This window comes from Perognathus longimembris, chromosome 3, assembly GCF_023159225.1.
Source record: "Perognathus longimembris pacificus isolate PPM17 chromosome 3, ASM2315922v1, whole genome shotgun sequence".
In the NCBI taxonomy this organism is placed as follows: Eukaryota; Metazoa; Chordata; class Mammalia; order Rodentia; family Heteromyidae; genus Perognathus; species Perognathus longimembris.
Window position 1 is genome coordinate 92,847,768 of NC_063163.1, and position 19,236 is coordinate 92,867,003.

Here is a 19,236-nt window from a genome sequence, read left to right on the forward strand (position 1 = left end):
TCACCCCTGCCTCCCCAGGAAGTCCCAGATGACCATCCATCCACATCTCACCCCCTTAAAGGACCCCATAGCTCACCCTTCTGTTCTTGTTAAGTCAGGTTCAAGGCTGCTCCTTCCCAGGAGGCCTCGCTCCCTTCTTTCCCTTCTAAGTCTCCTATGTGCCATGGACCTGTGGACTTCAGACATGTTGTTCATCCTCCTCTGGACTCCCCTAAAGCATCATCAGTCCTTCATACAGCCGGGGAAGAGCAACTTTCCTGTCTGTACTTTCCTTACCGCACAGTGAAACACTGTTTGCCTGGCGGCAGCAATGTATCCTCAACTGTGTGTCCTCATATCATGTAAACTGAGCATGTGACCCCTGGTCCTGGGCTCTGCTGAGTCCTGGGTGCTCACCTAGTGCCTCCCACAGCAGGTGTGAAGCCTGCTTTGTTGAGCGTAGATGTTTGAGAGCATGCTAGAACATGTGCTCTGAGGCACCGCCCCCTCTACCAGGCTCCCCACCCCCCTCCTGTCTGTGCACCTACAGGTGGGTGTTACATCGCTGGAGAGAGAATGCCGTGGCCCATGTGGATGAGGCCAAGAAAACCTTGAGAGCATATGTCCACTACCGAAGGACACTGTGTTCCAAGGTAAGGTATAGGGAGGCAAGCTGGCCACCTAGGGGATTGGGAACCATGTTCCAGTCAAGATGTGGGGTATGAGCTGGTGCCAGACATGAGTACACACAAGAAACCCCTAGCCCTGGCGATCGTCCCTTGTCACACACGCACATCCTTGTCAGCATGTGTTCATTTTGGCTGAATTAGGAATCCGTACCCTAGCAAGTACCTGGTTGCACACACCTGTAATCTCACTCAGGAGGCTAAGATCTGAGGATCATGATTCAAAGTCAGCACAACCAGACAAACCCCTGAGATTCTTTTTTTTTTTTTTTTTTTTTTGACATTCTCAAAACTTTTTATTAGTCTCTTGGTGAATTTTTCAAAAAATCTGTTTATTATGAACCTTAGATTGAAGTTACACAGTTAAATCAGGGACAAGACTGGTTCCTTCCACACTCCCCTCCCCCCCCCCCCGAGATTCTTTGTTTGTTTGTGTGTTTTTTTTGCTAGTCCTAGGGCTTGAACTCAGGGCCTGAGTACTTTCCCTGGCTTCTTTTTGCTCAAGGCTAGGACTCTGCCACTTGAGCCACAACGCCCCTTCTGGCCATTTTGTATATATGTGGTGCTGGGGAATCGAACCTAGGGCTTTGTGCATACGAGGCAAGCACTCTTGCCACTAGGCCATATCCCCAGGCGCCCCCCCCCCCCCGAGATTCCTATTTCCAGTTAACCAACAAAAAGCCAGAAGTAGAAGTGTGGCTCAAGTGCTAGAGAGCCATCCTTGAACAAAAACAAAGGCTAAGCAAGAGCACAAGGCCTTGAGTTTAAGCCCCAATACCCACATAAAAGAAGAAATTTTAAAAAGCTGGTGGTGGTAATCTTAGCTACTCAGGAGGCTGAGATCTGAGGATCAAGGCTCAAAGCCATCCTAGACAGAAAAATCCATGGGACTTTAATCTCCAATTGACTAGCAAAAAGCTGGAAATGGACATGTAGCTGAAGTGGTAGAGTACCAGCCTTGAGTGAAAAAGCTAAGTGAGAACACTAGGCCTTGGGTTCAGGCTCCAGTGTGTGCACACACACAGTGTCCACCAAAATAAAACATGGCATGTAATAAGTGAATTAATAGTTGTTGGGGGTTTTGTTGTTGTTTTGGGTGGGGTACTGAAGTTTGAACTCGGGGCCTTATGCTTAATAGGCAGTTGGCTTTACAGCTTAGCCTCACCTCCAGCATAGCTAAGTACTTTCTGGAGCTACTGGGAGTTTTTGTTTTTTGTTTTGCCAGTCCTGGGGTTTGAACTCAGGGCCTGGGCACTGTCCCTGAGCTTCTTTTGCTCAAGTTTAGAGCTCTACCACTTGAGCCACAGCACCACTTCCAGCCTTTTCTGTTTGTGTGATACTGAGGCCTCAAACCCTGGGCTTCCTGCATGCTAGCCAAGCACTCTACCACTAAGCCACATCCCCAGCCTGGAGCTAGTGTCTTCTGTCTGCATGACTCCCACTGAGAGGAACCCCAGCCCCGTCTCAGGATGCTGATTCCTGCAGGCCCCATGGCTGCAGAGGAAGGCATGGAGCATCCTAGGAACACAAGGTCCTTAGTTTTTATAGGAAATGACCCAAAGCATCGCCCCAATCCCTTGACTGAGTGGAGAGGGTGGCCAGCCTTAGATGTGAAAGGAAGGGCTTTAAACAGAAGCAGGTGGCTGAGGTCATCCTTGGCCCCAGGTGTTTTTGAAGAAAACAGATTTCCAGGATCCCTGTGAGGCAGTTCACCTGTGGGAAGCCTCCGGTGGCTGGGGGAAGGGCAGTCTTGACACCCAAGAAACTTGTGTGAGGAAGCAGCAGCTGTATCTGGAGACCACAGCCTCTTGTCAGGCAACTGGTGCACCTCCTTTCCCCAAAAATCCCCAGGAGAGGATGGAGATCTGCTTGGTTTCAGGGCTGGGAAGAGTGGATGGAATTTTTAAACTGAAGCAAGCACCCTCCCCATACTTGATTTCTTCTTAAAGTGTGTGCTGTTGGATTTCCTGTGTATATCTCTGATGAGGGAGTATATATGTTGTATATGTTCTGCTTAACAACTTCTCTGTGCCATGGTGTGAAACATAAGTGCTATATAGAAAAGTCCAGAGGCTGGGAAGGTAGCTTAGTGGTAGAGTGTTTTTCTAGCATATACAAAGCCCTAGGTTCGATTCCTCAGTACCACATAAACAGAAAAGGCTGGAAGTAAGCCGGGCACCAGTGTCTCATGCCAGTAATCCTAGCTGCTCAGGAGATTGAGATCTGAGCCAGCCCAGGCAGGAAAGTCCTTGAGACTCTTCTTTCCAATTAACCACCAGAAAACCAGAGGTGGCTCTGTGGCTCAAGTGGTAGAGTGCTAGCCTTGAACAAAAAGCGCTCAGGGATAGCGCCCAGGCCCTGAGTTCAAGCCCCAGAACTGGAAAAAAAAAAAAAGTCTAGAGCCTAGGGCAAGAGTGAAAGCCAAACTTAAACCACTGCGTCACTAGGTGAGCAGCAGCCAGCATGTACGCAGAGGCGGGACAGGCGGTGATTGCAGGTCCTCATCCATAGGTCCTGGCCCGGTGGCAGGAAGTGGCGTCTATGAAGATCCATTACCGGCAGCAGGAGGCAGTGGCCCTCAGGGAGGCCCAGAAGGTGCTGGAGAGGGGTGAGTCCCCCCTGTAGCAGTGTTGAGTGGCCTGCCCTGTGCACCTTCGTCCTCTGCTGGGTCCCTGTCGCTTGCCTGGAAGGCTTCAAACAACAGGACACTATTCTTTGAGTGCTGGAAGCTGTAAGTCCAAAATAAGAGCTGGAAAAGCAAAAAGAACCAACCCTGGGATGGGAAGCATGGCTCAAGTAGTAGAGTACCAGCCAGTGAGCGGGGGTGTTAGGTACCAGGTAGTTCAAGTCCTGGTTTTGGACAAAAAAAAGAAGGTCCGAGTTTCATCCCTAAGCACTAGGAAAAGGCCTTCCTCTTGTCCCCCAGCTGCCAGTGTACGCCATCCTCGGCACCCCCCAACCCACTCAGTCCTCTTGCATCTTTTCTGGGTCTCTCTGTAAGGACAGCAGGCATATTAGATCCAATCTGCTCTGGTATGACATCATCTCCACTCATTACAGCTCACATTCTCAGCTTCCAGGAAGGATGAGTGGGGGAGGGACTGTTCAACTCTGTCCACCATCAATTTCTGTCCCCAACTGATTTCCAAAGCAGCTTATGTTCAAGGCAGCAAGCTGGCAGCTCTGATTCTGTGCCGCCAGGGGTTGTGTTGAGGTTCGCGCCTTCCAGGGCTGCCTGTAGGTCAGCCCAGATTCATTGTGTTGTTGGCCCTTCGATGTTCAAAGACCGGCTTAGGGAAAGCTCCTTTCCCTGCTGTGTGGCTATCCTTGGGAGGAAATTCTGGGGCAGCAGCTGTGTCCCTGCCTGCCCATGGGGGGGCCGGCTCTCCGGCTCTGGCTCCTTGCTCTCAGACCCTGGGTCACCCAGTCTGTGTGTGGCAGCTGTGGGCAGGGGCTTGGCCTCCGCCAAGAGCGGCCAATCCTGTCCCCCTCAATCCAAGGCCAGCCCCGCTTGCCCGGCATGTGTCTTAGGTTGTCTGCGGACTTGGTTTGGGCGCTGGCAGGTGCGCAGGCAGCAGATGGTCCAGCTGGGGCGGGCGGCCCTGCACCACAGGCGGCAGCTGCTGCGGGCAGGCATGATGCAGTGGAAGGTGCACCACTGGCAGTGTGCCAGGAAGAGGGTAAGGCAGGTGGGCCCCCAGGAGGGGCCTCCAGACAGAACTCACACATGGGGGCCTGGCGGTGCTTTTCTGGGTTGAGTGGAGGCTGGAGGAGCCTCTCTGCTGCCTGCCCCTGGGAAGATTGCTCCAGGAAGCCTGGGCCACTCCATCTGCACCTAGCCCAGCCCCTGGCATCCTACAGGGCCTCACCCTGAAGCCTCCCCAGATTGGACACCGGGCTGGGAGGCAGGGGGTGTACGCGATGCTCTTGACCCCTGGGGGTGCTTTCTCCCCAGCACCTACAATGGCAGGGCTCCTGCTTCCTGGCCCAGAGACTCAGCCGGGCCTGCTTCTGCCGCTGGAGACAGCAGGTGAGCACCCACCGCCTCCCATTTCCTCTCCTTGCAGGCTCAGAGGCTGTGTGGACATCCTCAGCCCACACCTGGGGTCCACACCTAGACAAGTGGGGTACTTAATATCAACCTTCACCCACACCCTCCCTCAGCCCCTCCAGTCATTTTCGGGCACCCTCCCGCTCCCTCCTCTTCCTACAGCGCCATGTCCCACACCTCAGAGTAGTCGCCAAAAGCCAATGGAAAATGTAAGTCTTTGCTGAGGTGATAAAAGACAAAAATGCCTGGTACTAGAGGGTCATGTCTGTAATCCCGACCACTTGGAAGGCTCATGGTTCAAGGCCAGCCTAGGCCAACAAAAGTTCCCAAGAGCCCTTCTCAGTCAAGAACTGGGCACAGGAGCGCACACCTTTACTTTAGCTACTCTAGGAAGCCTAACAGGTAAGATAAATGGCCCAGGCCAGGATGTGAGACCTTGTCTCCAAAATAACCAACATAACAAGTGGCTCAGCAGCAGTATGCCTGCCTGGCAGTCGTAAGGTCCCGAGTTCAAACTCGAGAATTACTTCTCTCCTCAAAACAACAAACCAGGAAGGGTCACACATGTCCTAGACAACAAAATCCTCAAGTTCTTTCTTCTTGCTCTTCTTGCTGGAGCCCTACCAGTTCTGGTAACTCCCTGAGCCCTCATGGGCTTCCACGTGCCCAGCCTCCTGCCCCCCCCACCCACCCAGCTGCACACTGGGAGCACATACAACCTTGCCCCCCCCCCCCAGCCACACACTGGGAGCAACCCCCCCCACCCCCACCTCCATACACTTCGGCAACCCAGTCTTTCTGGCCCACAGCTGGTGGTCAGGAGGCAGGAGCAGCAGAGCACAGCGCGGGCCCTGTGGTTCTGGGCCGTGTCACTGCAGGCAAAGGTAACTGCTTGTATGGCTGTTCCTGCCTCCTGAGAGGGAATCCCCCCCAGGGACCCTTAACCTGAGGCGCAGGGCTCATCTGCTGCCCTTCCGGAAGGCGTGGGCTGCGTGGCTGGGCTTTGTGCTGGAGAGGAGGAGGAAGAAGGCCCGACTGGAGCGGGCCATGCAGGCCTATCACCAGCAGCTCCTGCAGGAAGGTGCTACAAGACTCCTGCGCTTTGCAGCCAGCATGAAGGCCCTCCGGCAGCAGCTCCAGGCCCGGCAGCAGATGGAGGTAGGCCCTGTGCCGCTTCTTGCGGTGAGTGGGCAGGGCAGGGAGGGCAGGGCCCAAGCTGACCATGTTGCAGGCAGCCCACAGTCTTGACCGTGCAGTCCGCCGCTGTGCCGAGCTTTGGAAACAGAAGGTGCTTGGCCAGGACAGGGAATCCCGGCCCCCGGCCCCCAGCCCCTCCAGGAGAGTTACCTTCCAAGGCCCCCTTGCCGAGCACATCGCCATTGGAGCCGGGGATGCCACGCTGGAGGCCACGAGGCGGCGGTGCGCCCCTCAGCCTCATGGAGCCACGGGTGTCCAGGCACTCCCTGATCTGTGAGTACTGCGCCCCGCAAGGCCCTCTGGGAGGGCAGAACGGGTCAGTTATGGCCTTGCCAACGGCTGAGCTGCTCAGGAACCAATCCCGACCAGCTCCCACCCAGCCCCAAGCCCACCAGTCTTCCCCACTCACACCAGCACTGGGGGCGGGGGCGACTTTTTTGTACTAGGATTCCCTATACCCATACTCCCCATGTGGGGCACTAGGGGCTCCCCAAGTAAGCAGCGCTGCCCTGAGTGTCTAGGCTTATGGTTTAGCAGAGTTGCTGGGTTTGGGTTCTGAAGGTCAGATCCCCCTGCAGCCCCGTGATCCCCAAACACTGTTTTTCCCAGGAATGCTGCCCGCTCCACGAGGAAGCAGCCACGACGCCCACACTTCTTGCTGGAGCCTGTGCAGGGAAAGTGGCCCCTGGGGTGTGGCACCCTTGGGGGGCCAGGGTAGGTTGGGTAGCTGTTGTGATCTGGTGGCCTGGGGAGGTGGCCCCTTCCTTCCTGTCCCAGTGTCCACATTAGTTCGGTGGCCTGACTGACCTTTTGTTGTTGTTGTTTGCCATTCCTGGGACTTGAACTCAGGGCCTGAGCACTGTGCCTGGCTTCTTTTTGCTCAAGACTAGCACTCTACCATTTGAGCCACAGCGCCACTTCTGGCTTTTTCTATATATGTGGTGCTGAGGAATTGAACCCAGGGCTTCATGCTTGCAAGGCAAGCACTCTACGGCTAAGCCACGTCCCCAGCCCGACCAACCTCTTGCCTGCCTTCCCTCTGCTCAGGCCCGAGAAGCCTCAGGAGCAGCTCCCAGGCGCGGCTCTGCCAGCAGGCCTTTCCCTGACAAGGCCCATCCTATCTGGGGCTGTGAGTGCCTCCGAGAAGCTGCTTCCACCTCCGTCCTCCTTCCTGTCCCATGGAGTGGGCACACCGGCCAGGGTGAGTCCCCGTCATGTTCACTCAGCAAGGGCACAGCTGTGGCCAGCCCACCAAGGCTCCTGCACTCGAGATGCCTAGCTGGGGGTGACCAGGGGCTGAGAGCCAAGGGTGCTCAGTAATGAAGAGTAAGGGAAGCTAGGGCCTAATGGCGGTGATGAGCGGTAGTAATGGAAGGGGCAAGTCCATTCTCTAGAAGAGGGGATAGGGCAGCAGGTGTGGTATGACAGGTACCTGGACGGACCACTTTCCTGGGGAAGCTGGAGCTCAGAGTAGGGAAAAGCTTGCGGCAGCATTCTGCTGTGGCAACTGAAGGCATGCAGGTGGCAGGGCAGCTTGTGGGGATGGCCACGGGACAGGCACGCGGTGCCTGCTCTGAGCTGTCCACACTTCCTTGATAGGCAACAGCACAGCCCGTGACCCCTGGGACTAAGCCCAAGACACCCCCATTCCTGGCTCATGGCTCTGACTCCCATTTGCTCCTCCCTGGAGACTTCGCGGTCCCGGAGCCTGGACATGGCCCAGAGGCTGCAGGTGAGCTGGGCTTTGTCTTGAGCTCCTGCATGTTGCAGCTGCCACTCAACCCAGTCCCGGAGGGCAAGGTCAAGTTCCTTCTCCTCTGCGCCCCAGGCTGTGAAGAACTCGAGGCCGAGCTGGAGGAGATCCAGCAGCAGTTGCAGCATTACCAGACCACCAAGCAGAACCTCTGGTGAGGCCTGGCACCTGTCCACACTCATGTTTCGTCTCCATTTCTACCCTGTGCCCCATGCACGGAAGCTGCTTGCGCATGTCCCCAGCTCCCCTCCTCCCGTTGCCACCGCCCCCCCCCTTCCCCCAAGGCTTTGCTTGCAATGGAGGATGATGGAGCAGAGTAAGACTAAACTCCTAGCTGGCTCCTGGTGTAGGCCACCCAGTGACTGGGCCACAGCTGCTGTCTGTGAGCTGGGGTCAGCATGCAGCCCCCTCATGTTGGAGGGATCCAGAGTGGTCCCCCTCCAGCTCTGCACGGGGAAAGAGAGGAGGGAAGGGCATTTTCACTTGGGCCCACCCGGCTGCTGTTGGCTGAGGAAAGTGGCAGTGGAGAGGAACACGTGATGGTTCTCCTTGCATGAGAGTCGGCCTGTGTGCTTCCCAAGCCACAGCAGGCGCACTTGAAGCTCTGCCAAGACCCCGCAGGCACAGGTGTCCCGCTTTCAGGTCCTGTCAGCGCCAGGCTGGCAGCCTGCGTCGCTGGTTGGAACTGTGCCAGGAGGAGCCAGGGCCAGAGGACCTCGATGCAGAGCAGCAGGTGCAGAGAGAACTGGAGGAGGTGAGCAGCCGCAGGCCAGCCCCAGGGCTGCCTCAACCCCATGTGCTTTCCTCTCAGTTTGGCTCCCCTCACCCCCCCCCACCAGGTGGAACTGCAGATCCAGCAGCTAACTGAGGAGCTCCAGGTCCAGCGCCAGCCCATTGGGGCCTGTATTGCCCGCATCCGGGCCCTTCGAAGGGCCCTGTGCTAGCACTGTGCAGCAGGGACCTCAGGACAAATCCAATAACAATGCAACGTTAACATGAGGTGTTTTGTTTTTATTTCAAAATGTCTTGTAGTTAAATGAAATGAATTACTGTTCAGAAGTCTCCCACTTTTCATACAAAATACTGTGCTACTGATACAGTTGAAATAGTTCGATTTCTCCTGTAGGAGAAATTCACAGCGTCCCCAGGATCAACTTGGCTTCCCTAGACCTGAGTACCCATCACCCGGGGCCGGTTTTCTAGGCACTGACCTCAGCACACCAAGGCTCAGCACAGCCTAATCTGCCCTTCCCACTCCATCCCAACCCCCTTCTGCCAGGCAGGCTGGGAACCGCATTAGCTGCCACCCTCAGAAGGCACGAGCAGAGTGGGGGCTACACATCCAGCCACATGCGAACAAAGACTTTGCTTTCCTAATGAGCAGGGGGAGGCAAACTGGGGAAGAGAAAATGAAGGCTGGTGGGTCTGCTGTGGGGAGGGCGGGCCCGCAGTCCATGCCAAGGAGATGCCTCACGCTGCTACGATGCAGGGAGGCCGCGGGATAAGGCCAAAGCAAGAAGGGGCACCAGAAAAGCCACGCTGTGTCAGCACTTGTCACCATCAAATAATACCCTAACACCAGCTCAACTCAGACATGGAGTCTCCATTTTATACAATGTTAGAAAGTGATTTGTGAGGCCAGCCCCACATGTACCGCCTCTGCGAGGCCCAGGCCCATCAGGGGTTCTGTCTGCCTGGGGAATCTAGAACCTCCACAGGCAGGAGCAGATCATTCAGGTCCTACCAGGATGGCCCTGCCATGCCCCCTCACCCACAGAGCCTGGGACGCCTCTAAAAGACCGCCAGCTTCTACGCGGAAAGACTCTTCAGCAGCTGCAGCCAGGAAGAACCCTAGAGGGAGCCCAGCGCCTCCCCAAAACGGATCTTCTGGCCCGCCTTTAGCCTGAAGTTGAAGTCCTTGGGCGCCTCAAAGATGAGCACGATGGTAGACCCCAGGTTGAACTCGCCAAGGTGCTCACCCTTCCGCATGGGCACGCCCTCCTTGTTGGCATGTGTCACGAAGCTGAAGTCATTGTAGGAGCCCTTGCTGTACCTCGGGCTATTGGTGTGCAGGTCCTGGGTAGCAGGGGAGACTCAGGTCAGAGGGCATGGGCCCAAAAGGAACATGGAAAATGGTAGAAGACAGCACTGGGGTCATAGACTGACACCCCAAAAGGCAGCCTAGGGCAGTGGGAGCAGCAGTCTCTACACACACAGCATATGCAGCTGGACACAGACAAGAGGGTGGACCCAAGAAGTTCAGCCTGGAGCCTCCAGCGGGAGCCAGGCTCTGCTCACCCGGTCAAAGTAGATCCGAATGGAGCCCACGTTGGTGGCGCCCACGGCGGTGAGGGAGAAGAAACCGTGTTTCCAGTCCCCCGTCAGGACCACGCGCTCGTTGTGGCAGAAAAGCTCTTTAATCCAGCGTGCCATGCCCGGGTTCACAGACATTAGGGAGCCTGGGGACAGAACGCACTTTGTGCACTTTGCCTCAAGCCTGGCACATCCATTCCAGGGGGGCCTGTTGTCACCCCAAATGCAAAGCAGACCCTTGGGCTCTGCTGCCCACTGTGGCACAGGCTGGCTCGTGCCTACCTGGGAAGTGGCGGCGGTGGGAGACCGTCCAGTCGGTGGGTGAGTGGAAGCAGTGGTAGTCCCCAGGAGCCAAGTAGATGACACAGTGGTACAGCTCATTCCCTTCACGAGTGACCAGCTGGTTCCGGAAGGACTCACACGAGTGAGCGGCTGCATGGGGAGGGGAGGCAGAAAAGAGTGCCGGGCACTTAGATAAACTGCAAAGCAGGCTAAGCCCGCAGCGGAGATCCCTCTAATGTCATGCCGGCCCCGCCTGTGTGGCAACCCACCTGGGTGGAAAGGCAGGTCCTCCATGTGGGTGCGAGGGCCCAGGAACGACTCCAGGGAGTAGGTGACCCCCTTGACCTGCTCCACCTCACAGTTCTTCACCTGTCCAAAGTTAAGGATCTTCCCATCGGATGGGCTAATCTGCGGGCACAGCAGAGGCTCAGTGCCAGGGAGGGGGCCCCACCCCCATGCAGCACCCCCATCCCTGCCCCACGCTGGACACGAGCTGTGGGCGAGGGCCTGGTTCCCCAAACCAGCAAGAACTGCCACTTCCTGCAGAAGGGGGGGGCGGGGGAGTGAAGGCAGGCCTCACCACGCTGTGCAGGCCGCAGACAGGCCGGGCCTGCGGCTTCAGCTTGCGCCGGAAGAACTCGCTGAGGTTGCGGTAGTGGTGCAGGTCCTCCACAGCCGCCTCCTTCATGTTCACCCCGAAGGTCCAGATGTACAGGCTGTAGACAGGCCTGCGCAGCCAGTGCGGCAGCTCCACCTGGTTGAGGCGGCCCCACGCCCGCGACAGCAGTCGTGTTGGCACTGACTTATACAGGGCTACCTATGGTCATAGGGGAGGCTGAGTTGGCCCCACTGCCCCAGCTCACAGCCCACCCCTGCCCTGGGAGACTCCCCAGAGGCCACTGGAGCTAAAGGGCCCAGGCTGGCTTTGTGATATGGCTTTTCTCGCAGGAACCAGACAGACTGCGCCTGCCCAAGGATCAGGCTGTTTTCCTTACTTCATGGCTAAGTCCAAGAACAATTCGCTCCCGCCGCCTGTCTCACTTCTCACAAAGGAACAGACAGGCTGGCCGGTGCCGGTGGGCTTGCCGCCTTGGCCCAGGGCACTGGCCTGGCCTCCAGGCTGGTGTCCTTATCACCAGAAGTGAGGAGGGCATTTCAGACACAGACCTACCTCATTCTGCCACAGGACCTGAAGGGTCAGCCAGCATCACAGGGCCTGGCCCCACACAGGCCTTGTAGAGGTACCCTGGGTTTCAGCTGGCCCGTGAAGCTGCCTGCACTTGGGGTGCCCTGGAGTGCTGGTTGCCCCCCCAGCCTGGAGCACTTGGGGAGGGGAGCCAGAGCCTCCTAAACTTTAGGTGCCCACTGCAGGGAAGGCCTCACCAGCACTGCTGTGTACACAAACACAACCAAGCACCAATGCCCCAAGTGTGAAGTCACCTCATCAACCTCCCGCACCTCTGAGAGGTACTGAATCTGATGGCTTTTACACCACCACCACCCCGGCTGCCCCCTTGCCACCTGAAACAGCCCAGGGCTCCCACGGGGCCCCAAGCTCTGCTTAGGTCCAGGCTGGAGGCCGCTCTCAGGTCCAGGGCACCTTAGTACCCTGTGCGCCTCTGGTGCCCAGATGGCTATTGAGCCCAGAAGTCAGCTTCCTCTTTGGGGCTGAGCATGACAGAACCCCCAGGGCTTCACCAGCCAGTCCCTACCTGGGGCAGCCACCTGTGTGACCTCCCAAGTGTGTCCCCCCCTTTGGTCTCTTTCTTTTTGCCAGTCCTGGGTCTTGAACTCAGCCTGAGCACTGTCCCTGGCTTCTTTTTGCTCAAGGCTAGCACTCTACCACTTGAACCACAGCGCCACTTCTGGCCATTTTCTGTGTATATGGTGCTGAGGAATTGAACCCAGGGCTTCATGTATACGAGGCGAGCACTCTTGCCACTAGGCCACATTCCCAGCCCGTGTCCCCCCACTTGGATTCTGCCTCTCCACACTAGCCTTTGGCTTCAGAAATTTGGATTCTTCTCAAAATTGCCTCTAAACTCTTCTGCACAAACAGAATGGAAGACACGGTTTCTTGACTGCCCAGAACCAGAGCCCAGTGACTCCAGGAGGCAGTGGGCAGAGCCACACGGCTATGAGCAACACAATACAAGCCCTGGCCAATAACCTCCCATGCTGACCCCCTCGGGGCTCGGCTTTAGGTCTCTGGTGCCCCGTGCTTGAGCATGCGCACACTTACCCTGCTCACAGGCCTCCATCCCACCCGGCTGAGTGGCCGGAGGGCGCCGAAGGGCAGGAGGTAGTAGAGGATGGTCAGGGGCCAGGAGCGGAGTTTCAGGGCAGGTCTGGACATGCAGCTCAGCTGGCCCAGCCTCCGCCGCAGGGCCAGCTGAGGAAAGTGCAACCTGTGGGCACAGGTCCAGCATGGCTGGGGTCAGAGCTGGGGTCTCGGTGGAAGCCAAGGCACACTCCCTGGGCCTCTGCTACTCTTACCCCACCCTCAGCAACCTGCTTGTAATGGAGGGCAAGGCCCCAGAACTGCAGTGCCCTGGTCTCAAACCCATGGTGAGTTAAGGGCTGGGCACCTGGCCAGCTGATTCATGTCCGGTCTCTCTCTCCTGCTGGCTGGGTAAGAATGGGGGCTGCAGATGGATGAGGTTTGGTCAAACCCAATTCCCGGGCATCTCTCAGAAGGAGCAACTTGGGAGCACTGCCATGGCTCAGCAGGGGCCCAGAAGGGGGAAGGCAGAGTGGAGCACTTGCAGTATACCCCAGCTTCCCATGCAAGGCTGCCCTGGGCAGCCTTGCCTGTACAGGTACGGGGGAGACTAGGCAGCAGTCAGCGGCCTGAGGTTGGCCTGGTGACCATATGCTGAGTCCCCCTGCCCATCACAGAACGCGTGGCTGCAGGCGTCACAGCCTCATCTGTTAAAGACAATACCTGGAAGGAAGTGTGTCGCACACGCACGCATGCACACTATACCCCCTCCCCCCAGGAATGCAGCTCTGCCCACTCCCATGGTCTCTAGAGCAGACCAGGCTCCTTAAAACCCACTGCCGGTTTGGGGGGGGAGGAGGGAGAGTCCCCCAGCTCAGCCCCTGTCCTCCCACTCAGCTGGTCCCCACATGCCTCTGGGCCTCAACTGCTCCAGCTTTACAAACTCGGCATCACACGAGCACAGAGGCCTTTCCACGGGAACCCCGGGGTCCGATGGCAGCCAAGTCCCCTGTACATGCGTGGTCCACAGTCTCAGTGGAAGCCTCAGAAGACCACGCCACTACCCACTCAGAATGTCCCCAAGCTTCCGAGTCCTCATCTGCAACGCCACTCCATGCGACTGCGCTGTTAGCCACATCCGCCTCCCGGTGTGCGGAGGCAGCCAGGGAACAAAGGCCGGGTCCAGCAGTGATGGCGAGAAGGCACTGGGCTCCAGGCAGGTGCCTCCACAGGCCACCAGATGCCTGGCTCCCTCCGCTTTGTCTCTCCCCCTCCCAGTCTAATCTAAGAACAACAATCACCGCTTTCCCAGCCCCACTCCCTGCAGAAGGGCTGCAGAGAAGGGAGCAGAGCCTCCCCCAGGCAGGCACAGGAGGCAGGGGTCTGGGGTCTGGGGTCTGGGGAGGGGGGATCAAGGCTCCCTCTCCCGCTGCACCTGCCCCTAGCCCCCCAACCTCAGGTACCTGAAGCGAGCTCTCCTACTCAGGCCCTCCTGGCTGGGCCCCTCCAGCCGCGGGGGCTCTCCCCTGGGCCCCCGACTGCCGCCTCCGCTGCGGGGCCTCTGGACATGAACTCTGACCTTCCTGAGGTCGTGGCGGGGCACGGCAGGGTTAGGACGAGGCGGGCAGCATCTCACCATTTCGCTGCTGCTTGGAGCTCTGGTCCTCGCCGTGCCTCTGACTGACACATCGTGGGCAGGCGCAGGGAGGGCGGCGCAAGGCTGGCTGGCTCACTCGCTTGCTCGCTCACTCGCTCTCCCTCTCTCCTCGCTCTCCTTTGTTTTTCCTCCTGCCTCCCCTTCCCCTGCGGGAGGATCTCCTGCGCTGTCACGGCTCCAGGGGCGCTGCTGGCACCAATTCCAGGTTCTCGCCGAGGCTCGCGGAGCGTGGGTTAGTCAGGGCTATTGCAAACAGAGGCACTGGTTACCTTCGCAGGCGTCCTGCTTGGGTACCACTCGGGGACAACACAGGCCAAGCACAGGGGCTTGCTTTGTTCCCCAGGCTTGGCCTAGTCCCTACCATCCTGGGCTCATCCACTCTTTCCCTCAGCGTGGCTGGGTGGACAGCAGGTGAGAGAGACCCTAGGGCGGCGCATGATCCAACTGGCCATGGTGAGGCCCTGGAGGCCCAGGCACGGCCAGAGCCTCTGGGTGCTGCCGGGCTCAGGGAGCCTGGGTGGGAAGGAGCACGGTGGGAACATGAGCCCTGCGCTCCAGGGCTCCAGGCCGGCGGCCCCTCCCTCCTGGGGACCTGACCCATTTTGGATTCAGGTTACAAAGGAGCAGCTGAACAATGGGGGGAGAAGGAGGGCAGCCTGCCCAGGTAAGGCTTTGTGTGTGGACCTTGGCTTCCTGGCAGCAGTGGCTGCCTCCTCTCCTCCAGGCCTCTGAGCCTCCAGTTCCTGACTGACCAGTCCCCGCCTCAGAAGCTCTGTGCCTGGACTGCTTCACGGAAAACCAGCCTAGGGGGTGGGGAAGGGCCAGGACTCCTGCCCAGGTCCTGCACAGTGCTGCCCATCTTTGCTCCAGAAAGGCACTTGGGCCCAGCCCCTCCCTGGCTCTCTGTAGGCCCCACCCAGCTCTGACCCAGCCTCCATTACACAGATTACTAGGAGAGAAGAGCAAACACCTCACAGTTGTTCCATCCAAACCCAGCACCAGTCACCCTCCCCAGGAGGAGTGGGCTTCACCCCACCTGGCCTTCAATCTCAACCACAGGCTTGGAAGGCAGCAGGTGTCTGTCCCTAAGGCAGAAAACAGACCCAGGCAAGGACTAGCCTAGCATGGCCAACACACTGATAGAGCAAGAGCCTCAACCCAAGACATCCCTCCACCCATGTGACACAAGCCGACTTCGGCCAGAGGTGAGGGTCCAGCAGGCACCTGCCTGCCTGAACAACTGGCACCCACTGGAGCCAGGACAAGGTAACTAGAGTCTTGACATGACTGCGCATCTCTGTCCTGACTGAGGAAATGGCAAGGCCTGGTCTGGTAGCAGATCCCTCCATCATGCTGGTTTGCCAGGCCCTTCTCCTGAAGGGCAAGGGCAGCTCACTGGGGAGTGAGCCGGCAGAACCCCCCCCCACACACACACATACACACTTGGGCATACCCAGCAAGCAGCTGTTACAGGAGCCTTCTCACCAAGCCAGTGCCAGATCAACATAGCCCATCCCAAGGGCCAGGCCTGGGCCCTGGGGACGCCGCTGGTCACATTAACTTTCTTTAGAGACTCCAACCATTCCTCACATCCTCACGCTTACCCTCCAGCAAGCCAAGGAAACAGACCCACAGTGCAAGTGGGGAAGGGTAAGCAGGGATCCGGCTCCTCGGGGGCTGGGAAAGTTGTTGGCTCACACCCAGGACTCCTGGGGACAGAGCATGGCCTTGCGGGATGGCAGGGGAGGTGGGGACCCTGGGAACCTCTGCTCCTGCCAAGTTTCCCTCACAGTCCTAACCCCGTGAGATGCTAGGCTAGGAAATACCAGCTCTGAAACTGTCAGGAAGGCACAAGCCTACTGTGGAAATCTTAACTCTTTGTTCTCCCGGGCACCGCCATGGGCTGCCAAGGCCTCTTTTTCAGGTTGGAGCCCTTCTGAAAACTGAAGGCCTGCGAGGGTAGTCAACTGGCCAGCGGCATGGCGCAGAGGCCTCATGGTTCGGCAGGGCAGGGCAGCCAGGTGCTGCACCCTACACAGAGGAAGCTCCAGGGGAGCTCCTCGAGGGGCTGGAGCACCAACCTGCATCACCCCACAGGGCAGGGGCAGATGGGGTTCTTGGCTTTTGATCACCATTGTAGCCCTTCTAAAATGAGCCCCAGACACTAGGTGTGCCAGTTCCTCAGAGCACCACCTGTGAGCACTATGAAGTCTCCAGGGAGCAGAAACGTTTATCTGGCCCTAAGCAGGGCATGGGCTGTTGGTCTGCGGGGCCTGTGAGGGGCTTCCTGGCCAGCAGTGCTGGCAGCCTCCCCCTCCAGAACCCCAACTGCCCTCACCTGCCACACTCACGGAGCCTTACATAGCAAGGTCAGAGCGTCTAGCCCGGCTCGGGCTCTGGTTAGGTGATATGAGGCCTGGCTGAGGCAGGGGCACTCGCCCTTTCCCTTCTAAGTCAAGATGGCTCCGTGGAGGTCAGTATCCCACCCGTGGGACTGAAAGCCATCCTGTGAACTCCAAGGTCCATGCGGTGGGCCACATCTGGTTGTGGAAATCCCGGCGGCCTCGACCAGCCCCACCTAGAGAACTGGGTAAGGCTGTGGCAAGTCACAGACACTCTTTGGGCCTACTTCTTCACCCCTCGGTGAAGAATGGAAAGGCAATCTGTCCTGTCAACTTCCCTTGAAACTAGAGCATAACCCCTCTGCATCAAAGCCCTATTCTCACCCAGCACCCCCCAACTCACCTCCCTGTCCCACAAGGCAGACACGCTCTGAGAGGTCAGAAAGGGCTTAGCAGCATCTCCAAAGGACCGGAGGAGAACACAGGAAGCCAGGCTTGATGAACCTCCTGGAGGTCCAGGGGGCAGGGGGAGACTGTGAGGAAATGCTGTTCAGGGGCCCCACACTGCACCACCACCAACCCCCACCCCCACCCCCACCCCCCCCGCCCCAAATGGAACATTCCAACTGAAGTCCAGGAATGGAAGAGCTGCAGGCAGGCTGGATGGTAGAGTGGACAAGGGACTCAGAACTCTATGAGCTCAGAGTGGAACAGTCCAGGGATGGAGCCTAGGGCTGGGTGGGGGGTAGGGGGGGCAGTGAGGAGCCAACTGCTGGGACCCTGTCTGACTCCCACTCACTTGCCCACCCCAGGAGGCTGGGACACTCCTGCCCTGGCTCACCTGGGGCCAGGCCCCATGGCAGCCGTGCGGGGGGGTGGGGGGGGGGAGATGGGGACGGGACTGACCCCTCCTGGCCTGCAGCCCAGGTCTAAAAGTGGACAAACTTTCACAAGCAGAGGATAGGAAAATGGATTCTCCCAGGGCAAAAGAGTCATCTGTGAGGAATGGGGCAAGGGAAGAGAAGGGCTGGACATTGAGGGGGATTTCCAAGCCAGGAGGACTGAGCAGGACAAAGAGACAGGCCAGGTCTTCCTCAAGGTCCCAAAGAAAAGGAGTGCCCCACAGCAACGAGGCAGGACCCCCAGGCTGCTTACCGCTCCCTCGGCCTCAGGTGCCAGGCCTGCCCGGGGGCAGCAGAGGAACCCGCAGAGGCGACACTTCCCGGCTGCGCCCCACCCGCCAGACGCGATGCGATGGGAGGAAGTGAGCTCAAGCAGCCGGCTGGCCGGTGACCGCCCCGGGGGGCGGGGGGCGGGAGGAAAAGGCCTCAACTTGGTCAAGTTAAGTTCCTTAGGTCTCTTGGGTTCCAAGGTTCCCAGCGTTGAAGGAGCCAACCAGCAGCTCCGAAAGTGCTGGAAGGCACTCCCACCGGGCGGGTCAGAGCCGTCCTCCCGCTGCCAGGCAGGGCTGGGCATCCCCAGAGAAGCCAGGGCGCGGCAGGTCACCTGTGGCTCGGTGGACTCCCTCACCCGTAAGTGGGTCGCCCTGGGGCCCCAGCTCCTCATGCAGCCCGGGCTGCCCCTGGGGCTGCTGGGGACCACTGTTAAGCGGCTCCCTTGGAGCTCTAGCCCAGGCCCAGGAGCCTGGGGGCCCTTTAAGGGGAGGGACCAGCTGGGAGGAGGGAAGAGGCGGGCGGGCCCAGCCTCACGAGAAGGGTGGGGCCGGCCTCAGAAGGCCTCTCTGACCCGCAGGGAGACTGGGGCTGGGACCGGGACCCGACCAGCCGTGAGCCTCTGGCTGGCATCCAGAGTGACGGGCCTCACCAGCACCCCCAGCCCTGCGTGCAGAAACCCAACGGAGGACTGGCCAGAAAGCCGGGTCGAGCAGGCCTTTCTCACCCCGGACACTGGGCCAGGATGGGAAGGAAGTCCTGAGTTCCCGCCCCCCCCCCAATCCCGCAGAGGTAAGAAGGCGCCCCCACCCTCCCCCCCCAGCACCACGTGGATAAAATGCCCAGACCCAAGAGGGGAGGTGCACCCAAGTAGAGGCCCACTCCCTGCGGCCTGGGAAACCCCGGGGCTTCTCCCCTGTTGAGGAGAGGAAAGGAAGACAGAGAGGAGATGGGAAGATTGTTTTCCACAACTATCAAAAGGGCCAGACTCAAGTTAAAACCAGCACATAAATTGAAAAAGGCAGATAAGCTTCCCAGCATGGCTCCTTTTGATGTTCTTTTAAAAGATTAGGAAACTAGGAAGGGCTGGCTTTATACTTTGAAATGGTGGTGGGGATATAGCCTAGTGGCAAGAGTGCCTGCCTCGGATACACGAGGCCCTAGGTTCGATTCCCCAGCACCACATATACAGAAAAAAATGGCCAGAAGCGGCACTGTGGCTCAAGTGGCAGAGTGCTAGCCTTGGGCGGGAAGAAGCCAGGGACAGTGCTCAGGCCCTGAGTCCAAGGCCCAGGACTGGCCAAAAAAAGAAAAAAAAAGAAATCTCAGAATTCCAGACTAGGTAGAGACTGCCTTGCATTCCTCCAGCTCGGAGGAAATGTCTGTCTTCCATTTCTCCCTACTTTAACCTGCAGTGCTTTCCACAGTGGTGCTCAGGATCTGCAGTTCTGCACATGACAGACGGGAAGCTAGGAGAGGCCCTCATCCAGCCCGCAGTAACAACTCGGCCCCACTGGATGGGAGAGCCCGCTCTGTGGGGTCACTGGACCACCCCATGTGTGTCCGGCAGGCCTGCTCAAGAG

The 19,236-nt window shown here is 58.4% G+C and overlaps 2 protein-coding genes across 13 annotated transcripts in view; one reads left to right on the forward strand and one right to left on the reverse strand.

The window, feature by feature from the left end:
• The window catches only part of Sfi1 (SFI1 centrin binding protein), a 63,756-nt gene extending 55,091 nt beyond the window's left edge, over positions 1-8,665 (forward strand). For 4 of the 6 annotated variants that reach the window (XM_048343337.1, XM_048343336.1, XM_048343338.1 and 1 more), the window contains 13 exons: positions 530-632; positions 3,177-3,273; positions 4,197-4,345; positions 4,621-4,695; positions 5,526-5,600; positions 5,698-5,874; positions 5,948-6,186; positions 6,523-6,627; positions 6,961-7,114; positions 7,513-7,645; positions 7,742-7,820; positions 8,309-8,420; positions 8,506-8,665. In XM_048343337.1, the coding sequence (XP_048199294.1) occupies positions 530-632; positions 3,177-3,273; positions 4,197-4,345; positions 4,621-4,695; positions 5,526-5,600; positions 5,698-5,874; positions 5,948-6,186; positions 6,523-6,627; positions 6,961-7,114; positions 7,513-7,645; positions 7,742-7,820; positions 8,309-8,420; positions 8,506-8,610 (1,603 nt within the window). In that variant the 3' untranslated portion in view covers positions 8,611-8,665. Of the gene's footprint in view, positions 1-529; positions 633-3,176; positions 3,274-4,196; positions 4,346-4,620; positions 4,696-5,525; positions 5,601-5,697; positions 5,875-5,947; positions 6,187-6,522; positions 6,628-6,960; positions 7,115-7,512; positions 7,646-7,741; positions 7,821-8,247; positions 8,421-8,505 lie in introns of all 6 variants that reach the window. The other 2 variants (XR_007210503.1, XM_048343340.1) reach the window with 2 other exon arrangements.
• Positions 8,666-9,107: 442 nt separating this feature from the next.
• The window catches only part of Pisd (phosphatidylserine decarboxylase), a 36,271-nt gene continuing 26,142 nt past the window's right edge, over positions 9,108-19,236 (reverse strand). Inside the window, exons 1-8 of one of the 7 annotated variants that reach the window (XM_048343350.1) lie at positions 17,637-17,893; positions 14,119-14,382; positions 12,504-12,669; positions 10,842-11,078; positions 10,531-10,669; positions 10,262-10,411; positions 9,965-10,125; positions 9,108-9,742 (exon numbers count right to left, since the gene is read on the reverse strand). In XM_048343350.1, coding sequence (XP_048199307.1) covers positions 9,518-9,742; positions 9,965-10,125; positions 10,262-10,411; positions 10,531-10,669; positions 10,842-11,078; positions 12,504-12,669; positions 14,119-14,171 — 1,131 coding nt within the window. In that variant the 5' untranslated portion in view covers positions 14,172-14,382; positions 17,637-17,893 and the 3' untranslated portion in view covers positions 9,108-9,517. The other 6 variants (XM_048343352.1, XM_048343351.1, XM_048343355.1 and 3 more) reach the window with 6 other exon arrangements.